The following is a 20,747-nucleotide window of genomic DNA, read 5'->3' on the forward strand; positions in this document are numbered from 1 at the left end:
CAAGGGCTTGGAAATGTGAGATGCACTCTGTTTTTACCACAGAGACTCACAGCAGCACAAAACAATAGCTAAGAAGCAGCACTTAAGACTGCCTGTGGCTCTCCCTCATCCACAAAGAGATACGGGTATCAGGATAGCACCTGAGATGTGGTTAGCAGAATGACACCAGGTACAGGATGCCTCCTGGTCATTTCTTGGCATTGACATCCCCTTGCATCTCAAGCACTTCTTGTGCCTCCTGTTCATGTGTGCATGTACACATGCACACATGTACATGTACATACAATACACATACAAACCAGAAAAGGGAGAGAAGAATACAATGATATGATTGCATTATCCAGGCTTTGGTGAGCACCTGTCATAGTCAAAGGGAGGAGTTACTTACTGGGGCTTTTTTGTCAATAGGCTTGATGACAAATTTCTTATCATTGAAAGAGATGTTCCTGATTTCGCTCCAAGGGAAGCCAATCTTGGGAGTCAGTCTGTAGAAATGGAGACCAACAACATAAGGACAAGGGCAAGACAAGAAGGACATAGAGGCTTGTGTCTTGCCCTCACTGCCCATCTAAACCTCCCCCATAAGGAGGTGGACCCCCTGCCAGTGCAGACATTGTCATCACGTACCACCAGGTTAATTTCTAGCAAGCAGGCTGCACAAAGGACCCAATACCACAACCAACGTATTATTCCTTGTTCTAATCTCTGAGATTTAGTTTGTTTCATTTTGGTTGAATCAGGGACCCTGTAACAATTCTTCAAGAGCATCCCTAGTTCTATTAAACTGAGACTCTTCCATCCAAGGTTATTAAAGTTGAGGAGAAGATAAATAATGAACTCTGAGATTCAGAAGTTATATGGAACAATAATCTATTGACCTTGATCCTCACCAAGAACAGACCAAAGGGAAAAAACAAGCAAGTGAGATAAGGTTATAGTATGAGGATTATAGGCCAAAGGCACTTATCATCACATAGGGCTTGTACCCAATTACAAATTCTGACAAGTTAGGTTCTAGGCCAGCACTGTCCAAACATATATAATGATAATCACATACATGATTTTAAGTTTTCTAGCAGCCACACGAAAATGACTAAAAAAGAAATAGGTGGAATTAAAATAGTTTCATTAACCCAACATACTCCAAATACTACTATTTGAATGTGCAAATCAATATTTAAGAAAATACCAAAGATAAACTGCACATTCTGTTTTTCACATTAAGCATTCAAAGTCTGGTATTTAATTTATGCTTATAGCATGTCTCAATTCAAAGTAACCACATTTCAAGTGTTCATTAGCCACATGTGGCTAGTTGACTACCATTGTGGACAGGACAAGTCTAGTCAATAGAGGATTTCAAGGTCAGAGGGAGGCTGTACAACCCATCTGGGCTGGACTAAATTAGGTAGAAGAAGAATTTCAGTGAGACTCAAGAGGTGAGCTAGGTGTCAGAATGATCCAAACCAACTAGGAGAAGTCTAAGGTATACCTGTCATTCTGCTCATAGATGTTCAGACCCAGGGCATCTACCCCCAACCACAGCTCTGATCCTTTTTTGTTCTTGATGCTGAAGTAGTTCACACCATACATCTCCAGATCTTGAGCAATCTTCAGATATTCCAGGACAGCATCCTCTCTAAATGACACAGAGTGGGGAGGGAAGTGTCACAGAGGACAGCCTTTGAATCAGACCCAGAGGGACAGAAAAGCCTGCTTGCTCTATGTTTCTGATAAGGATCTTGTTATCAGTAGTAGAAAATGGGGTACAAGGTAAGCAAATAATGGGGAGTAGAGTACACGTAACTTTTATCAAGCAAAATATGCCAACAGAAACCTAGGCCAAGTTTCTCAAGGGAAATAAAGATGGGTTGACCCTTGCTGACCTCTGACATGTTAGCTCCCACAGAATCTATTTTCTTTATCCTTCACTTCATTGTGACAGTCTCTTATACAAGGACATTCTTAGCATAGCTTATGTAGGGTAGTGATGGCAAAATGATAAGATCTGTTCTTCAAACAGACAACCCCCAAATTATGTGCAATGTTCAGAGAGCTCATTTCTTATTTCCTTTTTGGTTAGGAGCCACCTGGTGACCCAGAACTCCCTGGGTCTTATGGTCCTCTCAATTACTTTGTGGTCAAAACTATTTGGCCTACTGGTTTCTACTATTAATAAAAGCACACAAACAAAAAGCAGGTTTATAATGGTCCTGGGTTTTGCCTTCTATCTTTAAGTGCCAGCATCATCCCTGTCTCTTTTTCTATAGTATCTCCCTTCAAGGACCAATGGGGCCCACAACTGCTAGGTGAGGTTTACCTGAGCATGCCCCGGTGTTCCTCATGCCACACCTGGATCCGCTCCTCCCACTGGTCCTTGTTGAGTTTGTGCTGCTCCAGGACTCTAAAAGGATAGTGGGTAGTGAGTAGTTTAAAGTGCAAAGTCCATGTACAGGAAAGAAGTGAAGCCCAGTGAGTTCTCCATGATGTGGAGTCAGCTCATGTAGGTAACACTTGAAGCAGACTCAGATTGCAGTGGAAGGTATTAAATTAGACATAAATAACTGCTTAAGAGGTAGGAGAGCTACAAGAATGGATGGACAAGAAAGACAATGAGATCACCTTCCTATGTACCTTTAACCAGAAAATTCAATAACAGGCTGTGTTCTTTAAGCACAATATCAATGTATCAGGAGTCAGTGTTGACTTGAGGGGATAAGAGTAGGGATGAGCCACAGAGCCAGGAACATTCTCTCCTAGATTCTCTTGGGGCCAACAGTTTGTGTTTATAAGAATATTGTTCAGGGATGAGAGGACAGTTTTTGGCTATAGAACAGAGAACTAAGCCCAAACCGCTTTGGGAAAAACTAAAAGGCTCAACCTCTCAGATCTACTAGATTATAAATACAGCTTGCTTTAAACATGCCATCTCAGACATTGGGGCAATAAGTCAGGAAGTGTCCCAGGGTACAACTTGTATCCCTAATACCTTCTGATGGATTGTGCACATGCCACAGCTCCAATGGCACCAGGGATTCCAGAATGAGACTTAGTTTTGTTTTATTTTCTAATTCAGATGCCTATGGAAATGGCCATTGGATGCAACAGAATAAAATCTCAGGGTTAAAAAAAATCAAGAAATTAGAGTTTCAGGTCTGGCTCTGCCTCAAATGAGCTGTGGGAGATGGGGCAAGTCAGTGCAAGTATCTCTACACCTCTATTTCCTGAGCCAGGAAATAGGGATGATGCCTGCCTTATTCATTTTGTGTGTTGTCGTGATGTTAAAACAAAAAATAATGAGTGTTTGAGAGCTCTCAACTTTGAAGTTTACAAAAGTAGAAAGCCCTGTACAGTGGTTATCAATATTAAAAGACTGTTTGAGCTCCCCATGTCCCTGGCTTGCGTATTTCTCTCTCTCCCCTGTGAACTTCTGAAATAAAAGGTCTAAATCAGTGAAAGGATTGTGAAAATGAAACAGGGGAGGAGGGGGAAAAAAATCAATCCTTCTCTGGTTCAGTTATAAGCACCTGTCTCCAGGGTAATGAAGTTCTGTAATCAAGCAGAGAGGGGGAAAAAAGCTTTTTATTTTGAGAGTCAGAGAAACAACAATGCTATATGCAAATGTCTCTCTGAGAAGCATAACATGGTCTTCAGACAGACCCTAGTGGAGAGGAATAGATCTGGCAGCCCCAGTGGAACAGAGATTGGCTAACCATGGGCTGTAGCCCCCTTTGGCCACAGCAAAGGAGGCCAGAGTACCACCTCACCTCTGGGGCAGCAACTTGTCTCCGGCCAGGTAGCCAGATTTGTGAACCTCCTTATTGAAGTCACCGTACTTGGACTGGACAGCATAGGAGGCCAGTAATACAGCAGTTTCAGGTGGGCAGTAAATGTCATCATTGAGAATGCCTTCCTTCACTTGCAGGAAGAACAGGCGCTGGGTGATGTCCTGGATCAATTCCTCAGACACATCCTCAGGGTAGAACTTGGCCCGGAACTTGAAGAGCAGGGGGCTTTCCTTCCGCACATCCTGCGCAGTTACCTGGGAGCAGCGAGGGGTTATAGACTCTCAAAAAGAAGGTTTTAGTGGTGGTAGAGTGGCTTCAGGATGGGAAGGAGACACAGAAAGGTCACCAGTTTGGGTAATCCAAGAGAACTATGGGGCAACCCTTCTAATAATTCATACTACAAACACTTTACTTTCTTTAGAGATCCCATCCCATGTCAATAATCACTTGCTGTTGGGAATTATGTTTCTGAAATTTTTTAATACTCATTGGTGATCAGAAGTCCTCAGTCCACCATTATCTGTCATTATAAGAAACTGGCCTCAAATTCTAAGGGTACGTACAAGAAAACTCTTTTAAGGCTCCTCTAATTCAATAAAACAGCAAAGTAAAGACTAGAAAGAATGAATGAGGCCTCTAAATTACCTGGGCAAGAACAGAAACTAGATTATCTTTTAGGGGCTGGGGATGTAAATCAGTGGTAAAGCTCTTGCCTAGCATGTGTGAAGCTTCAGGTTTGAATCCCAGGACTGAAACTTAAAAATGCTAGATCACATTTTAAAGCCTGAAATTAACTCTTAATGGCTTTGCATTTTTTTCAGCAAATGTCTCAATTCTTTGGGAAAACAAGACTCTACCAGCAGAAAGTGGAGCATCCACTAGACAAAAATCAGGGAAACAAGTCATTGCACAGAATGGAGGGAGAACTCTAAGGACAAAGTTGGTCAGTTTGAGGATAATGCAATGGAAGACTACTATGTTCCTACACAGATGATACTTGGAGCAGAAAGCTTGACTGGACACAAATCATCCCTTATGGAGTCCAACTGAGGTGGAAGATCAACAAAGAAGGAAGCATTAGAATAGGGTCAGACATCATTTAGTCAGTGAGAGAAGGGGAGCATAATAATTCTGAGATCTATAAGATTTTTTTTTTTCAGTTCATAAGTCTGTGGCTCTCTTTCATAACAAACCTCCCACAGCCCCTGAGTTTGAAAAGAAGAAAGGAATACAAATCCCCTCTTGAAGAGCCACTAATAGCTTTGGTCCCAAACAAGTCAAAATTAGAGACATAGCTCCTAGTGGGAAGGAAAGGACCTCCTCTTCCTTGGACATAGTCATTCTTCTAAGTCACAATTCAAAGTAAAAAAAATAATGAATTCAAAGTGGAGACAGATCAAGAGCTTTGTTTTGTCCAACTCTGCCCTTCTTTAATCCAGGTGGTTCACAGACCACCCATTGACACATAGCCCTAGGTATCCCAGGTTTGCTAGCTAGCACACACTATCTCCCTGAGCAAGTTCTGGTGGAAGAAGAAATTCTAAAGTCTGACATAAGAGTAAGTAGTTACCTTCTTATTGAGTTTCAGCCAAGTGGAGAAACCTTTAGTGTCCTGGTACTGCAAACCAAAGAACCAAACTTCTCGCAGGCCAATAGTTTTCACCACCTGGAAGAGAAGACACAAAACAACCATTGGTTGAATACCTATCCCCATGCCAGGCAGAGGACACAAAGGTAAAGCCAAATTTTTCTCTGCCCTCAGTTTTAAGTGCTAAAATCTGGAAAGAAAATATACTTGGGTAGCAGTCAAGAGCTGATGTTGGCATCTCTCTGCTTCTGAGCACTATCACATACCAAAAGTCTCACATCAATTATCTTTAATTTTCACAACAGACCTTTGATAAAATTATAATTAGACCCATTTTACAGGCAGTAAAAGTAAAGTTCAGATAAGTGAAATGTTTTGCCCAAGGTTCAGGCAGTGAGTGGCAGTCAGGATTGAAATGAGTTCTGTTTGACTTGAAAAACATTCAGTTTCAGTGCTTTATACCACCCTCTCCCTCCCTCTACAATGCCCTGTAGCTATCTGCTGTCAGAATTGATTAAGGGCTGAGGGCAGAGATTCTTGGGCTAATTCCTGCATCTTGTTCTCCCAGGTTACTTCAAAGATATTCTCCTTTATCTTTTAAAAAAAATGTTGCCTATTTATTATTAAGGGTATTACAAAGGATATGGATAAATAATCAGATGGAAGAGATGCAAAGGGTGAGTTAGGGGGTAGTACAGAGCTTTTAAGTCCTTAAGCACTGCTCCCTCCAGGAATCTCCACATGCTCATCTCTCCAGGAACTTCCCAAACCCAGTTCTTAAGTTTTTATGAAGTATTTATTATGTGAGCATAAATGATTACATCATCAACCATTGGTATCAACTCAACCTTCAGTCTCTCTCTATTGTCCTTTATCTTTAGAAACTAGGAGTAATGCCTACTCCCTTAAGACGGAGTCCCGCTAACAATGTGCAAGAAAGAATGTTTGAAAAGACAAATCAGGGCTGTGGTATCTATACATCCCAAAGTTATGCTGTCCGTGAGTGCTGAGATGTTTTTTTCCAGCTCTAGTCAGAGCTCAGTCATGATTCTCCTTACACAGATTGAGGGTGGTAATGGGGGTAAAACCAGGGTGGATACCATAGTAGCTGAGGGCCCCCCTGGTGCCCTGGGCCTCCTGGCTGAGCAGTGGGAAGGGAAGGGAGGCCTGCCAGGAAAAGACAGATGGGGTCTGTTCTCCAGGCCCTGACATTAGCATGTTAATGGTTTGGCTGTCTGCTCAATCCCAGCATGCCCACCACTGGGGATGGTGGCAATGAAGCTGAGCCACATCTTAATGAGGTCAGGATGATACCAAGTAGTCTTCTTTATCACTGGGGCAGGGTGGAAACGGGGGGTGAGAGTGGGATAAGTAGGGAACCTAAGAAATAATCTAGAAATATAAGAAAAGAACAAGGAGTCAGAGGTGCTGACGTCCTTCCCCATGAAAAAGTTAATATTTTTCCTCACAACACACACTTCCACGGTAGCCACAAAATTTCCACTATGCATTCAAAGTCGGGATGCTCAGTCATACCCAGAGCTTAAACTCCAGCCCTTAAGAGGTTCCAAAGAAAAAGTATGAGCTATTACATGCCAAGTATTGAACATAAAATGTTTCTGTGACATAGCTATTACCCCATTTTATAGATGAAAAAAATTAAAGCAAGGAGAAAACTTTCTAATATCATAAAGGCATAGAACACTACTGTGTCTGCCTTGAAAGCCTGTATCCTTTCTTCTAGTATGCTATCTCCTAGAGCCAAGAGCTTATATGAATTTAGGACTCCTGGGGTTCTCAAGTGACTGTCTTGTCACTATTTTGACTCAAACATCCCATTGAGATAATGAACTTTGACCACCTTTGCATCTAGATATGCTTTCTGGATTTCCCACTAGGCCCAGTCAACAACCACTTTGAGGATAAGTCATGTCCCCAAGGTATCAACCTTTGTTGCTTATCAGGTTACACTTTCCTTTCATACTTGATGTCAGATATCAGGAAACCTGAACAAAAGTCTCACATCTGTCTCCAATTTGCTATGTGACCTTAAGGTAGTATATTTCCCTCTCTGAGCCTTAACTTCCCCATCTATCCAATTTAAAGGTGTGTCTTATATTTTTCTTAATTTCTGTCATTCTACTAACTAGGATGAAACATTATTTTGCAAACTGCTAAAAAATTAATCCCTTCTCCCACCTACCTCTTGCCAACTTGGGTAATTAGGAATATGTTTAAAAAAGATAAATGGGGCGATGTGTAGCAGTGCATGCCTGCAATTCCAGCTATTCAGAAGTATCACAAGTTCAAAGCCAGTCTGAGAAACTTAGTGAAACCCTGTCTCAGGATAAAATGGGCTGGTATACAGTCCTATGATATGCTTGCCTATCATATATGTAGTTCTGGGTTCAATGGTTCAATCCCAGTACCACAAAAAAAAGGAAAAAGAAAAAAGAAGAAACAAAGAAGGAAAGAGAAAGAAAGGAAAAGAGAGAGAAAGAAAGAAAAGATAAATGAGGTGGGGGGAAGAAAAATCAAAAGGTTTCCAGGACTCAAGGGCTAGTTAAGTCCCTTACTTTAAGTCATAGACAAACTGTCAGCAAATTTTAGATGGAGAAATATGAATGTTTATGTTAAAATGTGAATTGACTTTTTTGTAGAGGATGGAGAAGATGGGTATGGACAGGAAAATAATTGGGCATGGGTGTTACTGGGGAATTGAACCCCAGAGTATGTTACCATTGAGCTACACTCCCAGTCCTTACTGATTTTTTTGAGACAGGGTCTCACTAAGTTGCTGAGTCTGACCTCAAATGTGGGATCTTCTTGTCTCAGCCTCTTGAGTTGCTGGAATTATAGGCCTGCACATCATGCCTGGCAGGAATTTTTAAAGTATGTTTTATCTTAGGTCTAAGATAAGGTCTAATGAATAGTTCTACTAATATTCCACAGGATTGCAGATGAATAGTGTGTCCCGGTGCAAGTGGGGAGGAAGAAGCAAGTTCCCAGAAACAATCCAGTCCCAAGAGAGATAGAGACACACTGATGATGTAAAACATAGGATGGAGCATTAAAGCGAGGATGCTCGGTCATGGAGGAGTGGAGCAAACTGGGAACAGAACTAGTAGAGCAGTGACTGGCCTTTGCCAGCTACCAACAGACCAGTTGCAGAGGCCCAGAATCCCTAGGACTGAAGGTAAGTAAGGCAGGAACAGACTATATAGCCAGTCCTGGAGGTACTGGGAGTGAGTTCCTTAGCCCCATTTTCCACCACATAGTCTGTTTCACTAGTGGGATGTCTAGGGGTGTGATGAGAGGAGGAGGATCATGGAAACCCAAGTAGGTCTGGGATCCAGAGTAGTTCTGAAAAGTTAGACAAAGTAATTGCTAAAGCAATGTCTAAAGAAATATTTCAGGATCAGTGGGGGCATTTTGATCTCTCAGAGCACCGTCTCTTCTTTTGTGAACATAGAGAAATGAGAAATATAGTAATTTTCCATTTGCTCAGGCTCCAGGGCTTTGGAAATATGAGCAGTGTCAGTCAGTACTGAAGTTCCAAAGGAAGTGAGGATATGAGGGAAAGAAATATGGTCTGAAGTCAGAATTGAAACTGAAAAAGAATAAAAGATAAAACAGATGACCCCAACCACAGGTAATAAGGAAATCTCAAATTAAGGTCCATGCAGTTGTGAGAACCATTTGATCAGACAACTCTTGATCTCATTTCCAATCCCCAGGACATGGAGGTAGGGCCAAACTTTGCTCTCTTCTGGCTTTGCTTCTAGCTAAGACCTCCACTCCAAAAGGGAGGTGGGACCCTCATTTTCAAGTGAAAGGGAAGCATCTAGCTCCTGGTTCCATGAATAATCTCTGTGGATCCAGTTACTGGAGATTTTATCATTCTATTCTGAGAAATGGCTCCATCCCTGTGGGGGGGGATCTTTCTTGGTTCCCTTTTGACCCCAGACAGACAGTTCATCTGACCTGAGTCAGTATCTCTCAAACCTGCCATGCGAGAAATCTTTAAGCAGCACAAAACAAGCAATGCATAAACCCAGGGCCCAGGGTTGGGGGTGGTATCATGGTGTGGGAAGGAAGGAAAGGGGAGATGGTTACAAGCCACCCAGAATTTATTTGAAGCCTCAGGTTTAGGCTTTGCATTTGTGCAAATTTTAATCCTACTCCTTAAATAATGATTTTTAAACTTATTATAAGTAAAATGAATGCTCCTAGATATGTACTAAATCACATTTATCCCACAGCTTTATGCCCCTCCTAGAATTTGCCACATACACCTACCGGGATTAGGATGTCAGTTTGTAAGACAAAGGCTTAAGAAACTGGAGGCTGTGAATTCTACTCAGCCTCACAACACAAATCTCTAAAACAGACTGTGGAGAGTGATAGGGTTCGAGCAACATAAACTGGAAAACTGAAGTCCAGGAAGTGGAAGAGCTCTGCCTCTAAGAAAATCCTTACTAATTACCAGGAGCCTCTGGATATAAGAAAGAACACCCCTTCACCCTTAACTCTCTTGTGCATGTGGAGACTGTGTACATCTGAGGTCTATGAGGGACATATCAGGTCAGTTCCCGAGCCCAGTGCCTCTTTCTTTGTACCCCGCCCCCCCATTCATCTATCTGAGTAAACAAACCAGTGATGACGTCTCAGCCACTTCAGAAGCCCAGAGCAGGATCAGGAAGCAAGGCTGGAGCCTCAAGAGAAAAACTGTGAGAAATTATGTGCAAAACTGCGTCAATGCCCAAACACCTGAGGCCCACTGAGATCCCATTATAGACTTGGCAGCAGCTGCGTCAGCCACCCACCTGAAAGCAAATCAATGCACAACTGGAAAGCTCCAAGAGGGGCTACCACCATTGCTATTTCTGCTACTCCATACAGTCTGTGCTCTAGTGAGCTCCTACTCTATAGCAGAGAACACACTTAGCTATGGTTTTAAGTTTTGGGAGGACATAGTGGTGGTGGAGGAGTGGGGAGAATCACAGAGAACATAGCCGACAAAAGATATTGGGAAAAGTGGAAATGCTATCTGCCCTGTTCCAAGCCTTAGCTATACCACTTCCTATAGCTATGTGACCTTAAATAAATATTTTTCCTTCTCAAAGCCTCAGTCCCTCAACTGTGAGATGGGGATACTAGCAGCATATACCAGATGTTTGTCATTTTATAAAATAAAAGATAGAAGAAAAGGGTTGCTGTTCTCAAACAGAACAGAAAGGGTTGCAAAGTCATCAAGTCTAAGTACTTTCCAGAGTCAGAAAATCTCCATGATTTGATGGTTCCCTCATCTGAACTCCCAGCACAATTCCCACCTACTTATTTAGCTCTTAATAAGAACAACACACATTAGAATGTCTGCTATGCACCATGTCCTTTACTTAATTCAGGATTAAATCATAAAAGTTCTGAGATTTTAATGTGATTAATATTTTACTGAGGAAAGTTCTGAGAGGTTTAATGAACCATTCAAGGTCACATAGCTAAGCAGCAGGACAGAATTTGAACCCAGGACTGACTCTACATCCTATGCTGCATATACCACTTCACGTAACCTGAGCCTCACAGGTGTTTCATTCCTTGTACAAAGAGAAATGCATGTGCTTATCTATGTCTCCATAGGTAAATAGCTCCAAGTCCTTAAGAGCAGTTTATTTGGTATAGGGATTCTCCTTGAGACCTTCAGTCAATATTGGATGGGATAATGAATAGATGAATGGATGCTCTGAGAATTCACCTCTCTCTTAGAGTTCAAAGGCCATGAAGGGAGAGGGCAGGTAGTGACAGATTATGTATCTAGAGCTGGAGACGCTGGCTGGGGTCTAGACAAACAGATGGTTCTCAAAAATGGAACTCATAGTGGTGGCACTGCCCCCTAGTGGCACTTAGGTAATCCAAGATCAAGTCCTTTGAAGAATCTTGGCCTTTAAAGGTTGGGGCAAGTGAGAGAATTACTATATTTTGTATTCTTTCTCTTCCCCGGCAGTGAGCACACTCACAAGAAGAAACAGAGGTAAATGGGAGGAACTGGGCCCCACTTCCTTTTCCCACCAGGCCCTGAGCCTCCTTAAACTATGGCTTCCCATTGTTGCCTGTTATTTATCACTGGTGCCAAGGAGGGTGCTTCCTCTCCAGTTTGCTTCCTCTCTGGTCATTAGCCAGATGACTTCTGGGTTCCAGGATGGCCCCAAAGCTTTTGTCAATTCCTCTCAGGGAATAAAGTTACTTCCTCCCAGGTTCTCGCTCTGCCACAAGGACCTCCTGAATGATGAGTGAGGCAAAATAGACTTCCTCCCTTACACCTTAAGTTAGAGGGAAGAACTCCCATCCTTCAACTGCCTATGAATACAGACGTTGGTGTTCCTGCTCAGATGTTCCTTGGCTCAGATGTTCCTTGGCCAGATGTTCAATTTCTTGTCTGGAGTTTAAATCTTTTCCTTGTGTTTTTCATCTATGTAGTCCTAACTCTGCCCCTTCTGACCTCGCAGAAAGTGACTCCCGTCTCCTTCCTAAAATGACCTCTCAGAGACCTTAAGATAAAGAACACATCTTTTCTCTTTCTAAGCAAAAACAGTCTCATTCACCACAAGCTGAACAGTGCTTTGGTAGGAAATTATAGTTGTTCAATCAGAGCTATATTGGAAACTCCATATCACAACTTACTAACCTCATGACCCTAGGGTGTGTTATTTCACCTCTTAGAGGCAGGATCATCATGAGGAATAATGTGCACAGTCATACACATTAACTAAAATACTTACATATATGGTGAGAACACTTCAAATCTACTCTCAGCAGTTTTCAAGAATAAAGCATATTGTTATTAACTACAGTCACCATTTTGTACAATAGATTGCTTAAACGTATTCCTCTTATCTGACTGAAACTTTATATTCTTTGACCAACATCACTCCAACCTCTCTCCTAACTGTCCCAAGCCCCTTGTAAACCACCATTCTATGCTCTAGTTCCATGAGATCAACTTTGTAAGATCCCATATATGAGTTGGATTATGTAGTATTTATCTTTCCCTGTCTGGCCTATTTCACTTAACATAATGTCCTCAAGGTTTATGCATGTTGTTGTAAATGGCAGGATTTCCTTCTTTTTATGGCTGAATAGTATTTCATTGTGTGTGTGTGTGTGTGTGTGTGTGTGTGTGTGTGTTTCCTGATAATTTCCTTATCCATTCATCAGATGATGGACATTTAGGTTGATTCCATATCTTAGCTATTGTGAATAATGCTGAAGTAAACATGGGAGTGCAGGTATCTATTTGACACAATGATTTCATTTCCTTTGGTCACATACTCAACTCCAGTTTGCCATTCCACAATGTGTATATATTTGAAAACATCAGGTTGTACATGAAAAATATATACCATTTTTATTTGCCAATTAAGATAACTCAGAGTAGATACTCAACAAATGACACTTCGCAAGGCAACACTGATCTTCTGGATGAGAAGTCAGGAACTTCCTGGTTTCTTCTCTCTTTTGTTCTCAACCATTATGAAATACATTCAAGGGTTCTGTTTGCGAAGGAACAGCTTTCAAAACTAGTACACCAATCTGGCCAGGGCTCCCTACTATCTAAGCTTCCTTCAGAACTATATCCACAGTACACAAAACAAACCAACACTCACAAAGAATTACCATGCCTTGTGGCTTTTAGAAGTTAATAAACCTCTTTGTTCAAGAATTTTTCTGTCCCAAGCTCTTAATCATGCCTTCCTTGCCCTCCACTGCCATCCCCCTCCAATGCAAAGGACAAAGCTCCCAGTGTTGAGGGCAGGGGATGGCGTTTGGTTTGGGAGGTGGGGTGGGTAGAATCAGGGCTTTGGGAAGGAGTCTAGGTAGAGGCTGAAGGAGCCTCAGACTCCCAGATGGACCACAAAATCCACCCTGAATGATATCCTCCCCTCTATGGCTGTTACACATAATGATACTGCTGTCTGAAACAAAGGGCTCAATTCCTGTGTAATCTATGGACACCTCCTCCTTTTTGTCTTAGAGTCAATTAGAGACCTATCCAAGAAGAAATGTCCCCCTACCAGTTGCCTTCCCTCATCCCCTGCATATTCCAATAGCCAATCATACTCAAATGAGGCATTTCCATTTTTTTTTTTTTTTACAGAAAAGGGCTACCTGAAATCCAAATAGTGGAAATAGAAATGGGAGAAAAAGAGATATGGAATATGTAAATGCCAGAGATAAATTTGGGGGAGATAATCAGATTTGAGAGATCTGTTAGACAATGTAGAGATGGGGAAACTGAGGTCCAAAGAGGATAAAGATTTGTGCTAAGTATCATGGTGAGTTATTGTAAGAGTAACCCTAGAGCTCAAGAGCTCACTTTCCATTCAGTGCCCTTTTGACTTCATCCCTTTAAAAGCTCTCCAACGTAAAACCTGCATGCAAAGGAAGAATGCAAAACCTTAATATAATCAAAATGCATTCAGTCATTCCAGACTAGCACTGTAATCACTTGTGAGCTATGTGAATGTCAGCACATTACTTTAATTGTAGTAAATGCATGTGTTTAAGAATTCCTCAGACTAATTTGTATTTCACAAATTATATATCAATGATTATCCTGCACCATTCAAAACAAAAACACAAAACAAACTCTAGAGAAGAAGCAAACTCCAGCTAAATCCAAAGTTAGATATTCTAAGGATCATCAAGCCTATCTCCCAACTGTATCTCATGAATGAGACAAGAAGCATGACAGCACTGGAAAGGGAGCTATCATTTATTAAATCTTTACTACATATTGGATCCTCTACACAGCACTTTCTTTTCCTATTTGTATTTTCTTATTGTCATTCTCTTCTACTCCTAATTTTTCTTTTTTGATTTTATGTGACTATAACTGGTTTGGGGGTAGCAGGAACGATATAAATAATAAGACACTATTTTGCAACTTCACAAAAAGCTAGTTAGGCAGACATAAAACTGTTTTTTAAATGAAAATACTGATCCAGAAACATTCAAGAATTTTCCCAAGGTCTAACTAGGAAAATGAGAATTCTCTTTCCTCATCTCTAAAATGATATCAGTATTAATTCCTGCACTCGAGGGGCTTTGTGATAGTCAAATGCTTGTCACAGTACCCAACATACAGTAACCCCTAGACAAATGTTAACTCTCATCTGTATTAGCCACAGAGAACAATTTTCCCACTTGACATATCAGGTACTCAGAGGGCATGCCCAAAGCTGTCCTCATATTTCTAGTCATCCCTTTGTTCTTTCTTCTTACATAGTGACCTGCATGGGAAAAAAAAAAAAAAAAAACTCCCACTCCCATCTCTATTCTCTCATTGTCTTTCCTTGTACCAGAAGGTTTATTTACAAGAATAGAATTAGCCCATTTGAACATGACCTCCTTCTTTCTTCTTTCCCCTCACTGACCATGGGAAATTTCTCAAACAGTAGGGGGACCCAGAGAGCAAGGGAAAAAAATGAAGCAAGAGAGCCTAGAGAATCTATCAAGGTGATAAGTGGCCTCAATATCCTGGACAATAAATCAGACAACATCCCATCACAGGCCATTGGAAAATGAAATAATGGTTCATCTAATGCAGTCCCAGTCTCTGGAAATGGGAGTTCAACTTTTGCTCTGGAAGTTTGATCATACATGGCACATTCTCTTGGCTCCTAGGGATTCTAGAATGCCACAGGATTCTGTAGCCCTCACCTGGTGTTATGGTTGCAAATGAGGTGTCCCCTGAAAGCTTCTGCATTTCTGAAGGAATATTTAGAAGTAAAATGATTGAACTGTGAGAGCTGTAATCTAATTAGTCTATCTTAGTTTGAACTGACTGGGTGCTAACTCTAGGCAGGTGGGCTGTGGCTGGAAGAGATGGGTCCCTGGGGTATTCCCTGGAAGGCACATCTTCCCTGCAGCCCCTCCCTGCTTCTCTCTCTCTGACAATACCATGAGCTGAGCAGTTTTCCTCTGTTGAGTCCTTCACCCATGACTTGCAGACTCACTTGGGCCAAGAGCAATGAAGTTGGCCATCTATGGACTGAGACCTCTGAAACTGTGAGAACTAAATAAACTTTCCATTCCCTAAGTTTTTCTTGCTGGGTATTTTAATTACAGCAGTGAAAAGCTAACTAAAATATCCAGCTGTTACATTATATAGCACATCCTTTCTGATAAAGGTGATTCATAGTGAAGGCACACCCCCTGAGTTGGAAATGGGAATAAGTGTTTCACCAATAGAGAGTAAACAGTTATCTCCATTGCATGCCCAAAGGAAATAGTACTTTTCTACTGTATTTATCATCCCTGGTGTTGTAATATGCCCCAAAATTTATTTAAAAGAAATGTTGCCCAGAGTGGTAGCATATGCCTGCAATCCCAGTGACTCAGGAGGCTGAGGCAGGAGAATCACAAGTTCAAAGCCAGCCTCAGCAACTGAGGTCCTAAGCAATTCAGCAAGACCCTATCTGTAAATAAAATATAAAAGAGTCTAGGGATGTGACTCAGTTGTTAAGTACCCCTGGGTTCAATCCCCAATGCAAAAAAAAAAAATGTACATAGAATTCACTACCTCAGGGAGAATAAGCTGGTTGCCTTCTGCTAGGAATTGAAAAAAAAAAAAAAAAAAAGAATTGACAGAGGCTGAATGGTGCAGTGGCAAGGATGAAGGTCTCAGATCTCCACAAGAATGTGGGAGTCAGCCAGGCATGGTGGCATATGCCTGTAATCCTAGCCACTTGGGAGGCTGAGGCAGAAAGATTGCAGTTTTGAAGCCAATCTTAGCAACTTAGTGAGGCTGTAAGTAACCTATTGAGACCCTGTCTCAAAACAAAAAATAAAAAGGTCTGGGGATGTGACTCACTGGTTAAGCACCTCTAGGTTCAATCCCTGGTAATAAAAGAAAAGAAAGAAAAAAAAAAGAATGTAGGGTTCAAAATCCCAGTCAGATACCAGCAATAAGAAGTAAGTTATTTAACTTGTGAATCTCATCATTAAAATAAAGAAGAGAGCACTTACATATTTCATAACTAAAAGGAAGGTTCCACGTGCTTTTGTGTTTAGAGCATCTACCACAGAATTATACTCTCTTTTGCTCAAGACCAAGGATAGGATTAATTATGGCCATGGAGGTGCAGGTTTTCAAACTTAAACTTTGCCTTCCTTTTCTCTTAAGTCTGGGTTCAGCCTTTGTTTAGACCTACCTAGGGGGATCAAGTAGGTAAAGAGGTACTCTGACCAAAAAGCAAAGACACAGAGAGTCAGTATTGTGATTAGAGTTACTGGGAGAAGAGAAGGTAGTTAAGGAGCAATGAGTCCCTCCCTTACCTGGTCAAACAGCTGCTTGCCAGTGGTGTTGGGCTGGATGGCAAACTCCAGCTCTGCATCCATGGTGGTCACACGCACACTGATCTAGAATGAGATGAAAGAATGCAGGTTAGTCAACTCCATCTGTGCTCAGCAGAGACAAGGACAAGTGTCTATGTTCAATTACATAGGAGGAAACTAGGATGCTAAGAACCTGAGTAACTTAGATATTGGTGGGGAGAAGGGGGGGCTACTGACACAAGACATGACCCAACCCTGTTCCCAACCAGATTACTTAAGACAAAAAACATACAGTCACAGAACAACATTTACCAAGGGGCAGACAAGAATGCAAACCAGCCTACTATGAAGAGAATAAAGTTTTGGCTACACTTCTTCCAGGAAGTCTTCCCCACTTACAGCAGTTGAATCCATCCCACAGCATTCTCTTCTCAATTCTGATCTACTATTTGGACTACCTAAAGTACTGTTAGGTAATTGCAGAGGCAAGTTAATAGCAGAATAGATCACACTGGGTTACAAGCCTGTAACTGGCTCAATCTACAGCCTCAGATAATTCTTATCCCTTTCCTTGTCCTTAGTTTCCCTTATCTGTGCAAGAGCAGAAAAGGGACAGGGACAATTAGTTAAAGTAGGTGATCTCCAGGACCATTTCAGTGGGTGACGTATGTAGTTCTATATACTGCCTTGCATTGTTAATGCTTCCTGTATTTATGTTTCATTGGTCTCCCTAGGCCCAAGAAAGGAAAGGGGCCCCAGCAGAGGTGGGTGTGGACAACACAGAGGTGCTACCAAAGCCATGTGAAGGAAGGGACAAAAGGACAGGCCCAGACCAAAATAACAGGTAGCCACACGATGTCATCAGCACTAGAAAACATAGCCAACACGTTTACAAATAGATTTCCTAACCTAGGTCTATAGAGATTTGTTCCTCATAGTAACAATACACAGCAGCATTCATGTATCCAGACTTATTACTAACAAAATGCTTCATATCATATGAATCCGCATTACCCTGTGAAGTAGAAAGTATTCTCTCTACATTGGGGATAAAGTAATAGATATTTGCCTGAAGTTACATTAATAGTAAGTGGCAGAGACACAATTTGAATTAAGGTCAAAGAGCAAACCTCCCCATTTAAAGCAATATATTAATTTTCTGTTACAAAGTGTGAAAGTCTCCCATTGAAAGAAATCAAATATAATTTTTTAATTACTAGACATTTTGCTTGAGTAATCTATATGGGACAACCACAACATGACTTATTATATAGTCATATAAAATCTTTACAAAGACTATTTCATACCCAAAGAAGATACTCTAGTTATATTAGGTAAGTATAAATAAGATTTCATATAATACATTAGTTCAATTGTGTAAAATGTATACAGAGAGATGATTGGAATAATGTCCAAGTGTTAGTCAGGGGTATTTTTTGAGTAGTGATCTTATTATGTGCTTTCTCCTTTCTTTAAAATACAAAAAAAAAAATCTATATTTTTCTAGGATGGTGCCATACGACTACTGAGGGAAAAGACTTAGTCTATAGTTCTATACTCACAAAGAAATGAATCCCCATATAATGGGTAAGACATAATGCCTTAACAGTCTTTCAACCGCTGGGCCTTTCTTGAGCACAAGGGTCAGGTAGCAGGGAAGAGGGAGCCAGCAACCATTTTGCTGGTTAAACAATTCTGAAGATCAGGCCCTGCTGGGGGAACAACTTTGTAAATAAATCTCACCAGGGATTCAAGGAGGAAATCTATTTCAGGATTGACAATGGGACAGGAAAGGCCCTGAAGGCAGGAACAAGTAAGTAAGTACCACGTGGGAGTAAAGCAAGGTTGTCCACCTTGACTTGATGTTACCCTAGTCTTCCTGCCAATCCAGGGACTCCAGTAGAGTGGACCCTCAAGAAGTAGGGGGAATAGGACCCAGTGGTCTGGAGTTTGGGAGGCACCATGCTGTATCCAGTCTCATTTTACCCTTGAGCTAGGTCAGGGTTCACCTCAAAACATCAATGACAAAGGGGACAGAAGACAATGATATGGAGACAGTGGGCTTTCTAGTACACTGAATTTCATTCTCACTTTAAGGTTTGCATAAAACTTAGAATTAGTACCCAAGACTCAGTGGGTACACAAAAGTGTTGGCTACATGAATAGGCAGCAACTGAGGGATATAAGACAGACAGAAATAGCATAGTAAACACATAGAGAGATGAGAATATTTTACATCTCGACCTTTTCATGCCACGTATCATTCTTGCAATTGTGGCGAAGTCCATGGACCCCTTCTTAGAATATGTGTAAATGCATGAAATAAAGTAAATACAAGGAGGCCAATTATATTAAATAGATAATCAAAATTTAATAATATATGCTTATTATATTAAGTAATTACCTAGAATCAAGTCTCATTAATAAGTTATTACTATTATAATTTCAAATTCATAGAATATAAGTGTTATTTTGATAAATCTATAACTAAATAGTGACATAAAACTATTTTAGAGTTCCAATGGTGACAAAGACATAGGGACTGTTACTTCTGGTGCATTTTTTGTTTTTTCCCTACATTCTTAATTGGAAAAGAAGATGAATTACAAGTTAGAGGTTAGTGAAAACAAAGATAGTCTCTTCGCATCTATGTGGATTGGTTCCAAGACCCCCACAGATATCAAGCTCTATGGATGCTTAAGTTTCTTACATAAAATGGCATAGTGTTTGCAAATAACGTATGCACATCCTCCTGTATACTTTAAATCATCTCTAGATTACTTATTGCACCTAATACTATATAAGATACATCAATAGTTGTTATACTATATTATTTATGCAATAATGATGAGAAAAAAAGTCCATACATGTTTAGTACAGACTCAATTTTTCCCAAATATTTTCAATCAACGGTTGGTTGAAGTGATGTATGAGAACCCGCATATATGGAGGGCCAACTGTATACATTTTTCCTCCATCCAAGTTCATAGATCCTTTCCATTTCAAATTCTATCCATGAACCCCATGGAGGTTCAAGGATTTTAGGTTAAAGTTCTTCCTACAAATTTATTTCAATTTACTCAATATTAATGGAACACAATGTTTAAGGAAAACTGTGAATGTAGTACAGATGTACTACTTTCCCTACTTGATGAGTAACAAGAAAACTAAAATGTACAAGGGAGGCTCTAAGAAGTGTCAAAGAAGAAGAACTGTAGGAGTAGAGGAAAGAGTACCCAAGGATCCCAGGTAGAGAAACCAATATGTGTGATGGCCTAGATAAAGGCAGGCATGCAGAGGACTTTTTGGAAGCCAGTATGTAGATCTATTCCAGGATGAAGGAAGCTTTCACAATAAAGACTGGATAGAGAAGCTGGGAATACAGGTGGAAGGACTTGAAGACTTTGCTAGAAAGCTGAGTCTTAATCTTGTCACTAGCAGCCAGCTAGGCTAGAGGTTCTGAGAAAAGTGGGATAAAATCAAACCTGGGATTTCTGGAAGAAAGCAACTGGGGAGGAAACTAAGGAAAGGGATGAAACTCCAGGGAAACATTCCATAACCTAGGAGTTCCCTTTAGTTCAAAATATTGAAAAGAATTTTCAAGGAAGTATGCCAGCATCTCTTGCAAATCATTTCAACTGAAGGTCATGTCAATCTAGCATCTTCAAGGCCCTGACAAAGGGTGGGGACTAGTACTAGTCCTCAGAAAGTACTCAGATATTTGTTAAGGAAATGTTTCTTAAATAAATTCATTAGGAATAAGCATGCCAGACAGGTCATTGTTGGCCATGCCTTCTCCCTCACAGACATAGAGCATCAACTTGGAACAAGGGCTCTCTGAAAATCTGAAGGTGTTCAGGTGAAACTCAACTGGAATGTGTTTCTCCAGGATCCTGCTCAGGGTTTCTATTACTCCTGTGAAGCTTCTCTAATAATTGAAGCCTGAGGTTTCTGATCTTTATTGTGGAGACAGGTTTAAAAAAAAAACAACAAAGAAAAACAAACACAAAGGAACTTCCATTCTTACCACCACT

General features: G+C 40.8%; 1 protein-coding gene across 1 annotated transcript in view; it reads right to left on the bottom strand.

Moving 5' to 3' along the window:
- MSN (moesin) overlaps window positions 1-20,747 on the bottom strand; it is a 69,218-nt gene that overhangs the window by 9,617 nt on the left and 38,854 nt on the right. The window contains exons 2-7 of the mRNA XM_079124112.1: window positions 16,714-16,797; window positions 5,359-5,454; window positions 3,768-4,042; window positions 2,321-2,404; window positions 1,493-1,639; window positions 389-485 (exon numbers count right to left, since the gene is read on the bottom strand). Coding sequence (XP_078980238.1) covers window positions 389-485; window positions 1,493-1,639; window positions 2,321-2,404; window positions 3,768-4,042; window positions 5,359-5,454; window positions 16,714-16,797 — 783 coding nt within the window. The remainder of the gene's footprint in view (window positions 1-388; window positions 486-1,492; window positions 1,640-2,320; window positions 2,405-3,767; window positions 4,043-5,358; window positions 5,455-16,713; window positions 16,798-20,747) is intronic.

Source organism: Sciurus vulgaris (assembly GCF_902686455.1).
Source record: "Sciurus vulgaris genome assembly, chromosome: X".
Classification (NCBI taxonomy): Eukaryota; Metazoa; Chordata; class Mammalia; order Rodentia; family Sciuridae; genus Sciurus; species Sciurus vulgaris.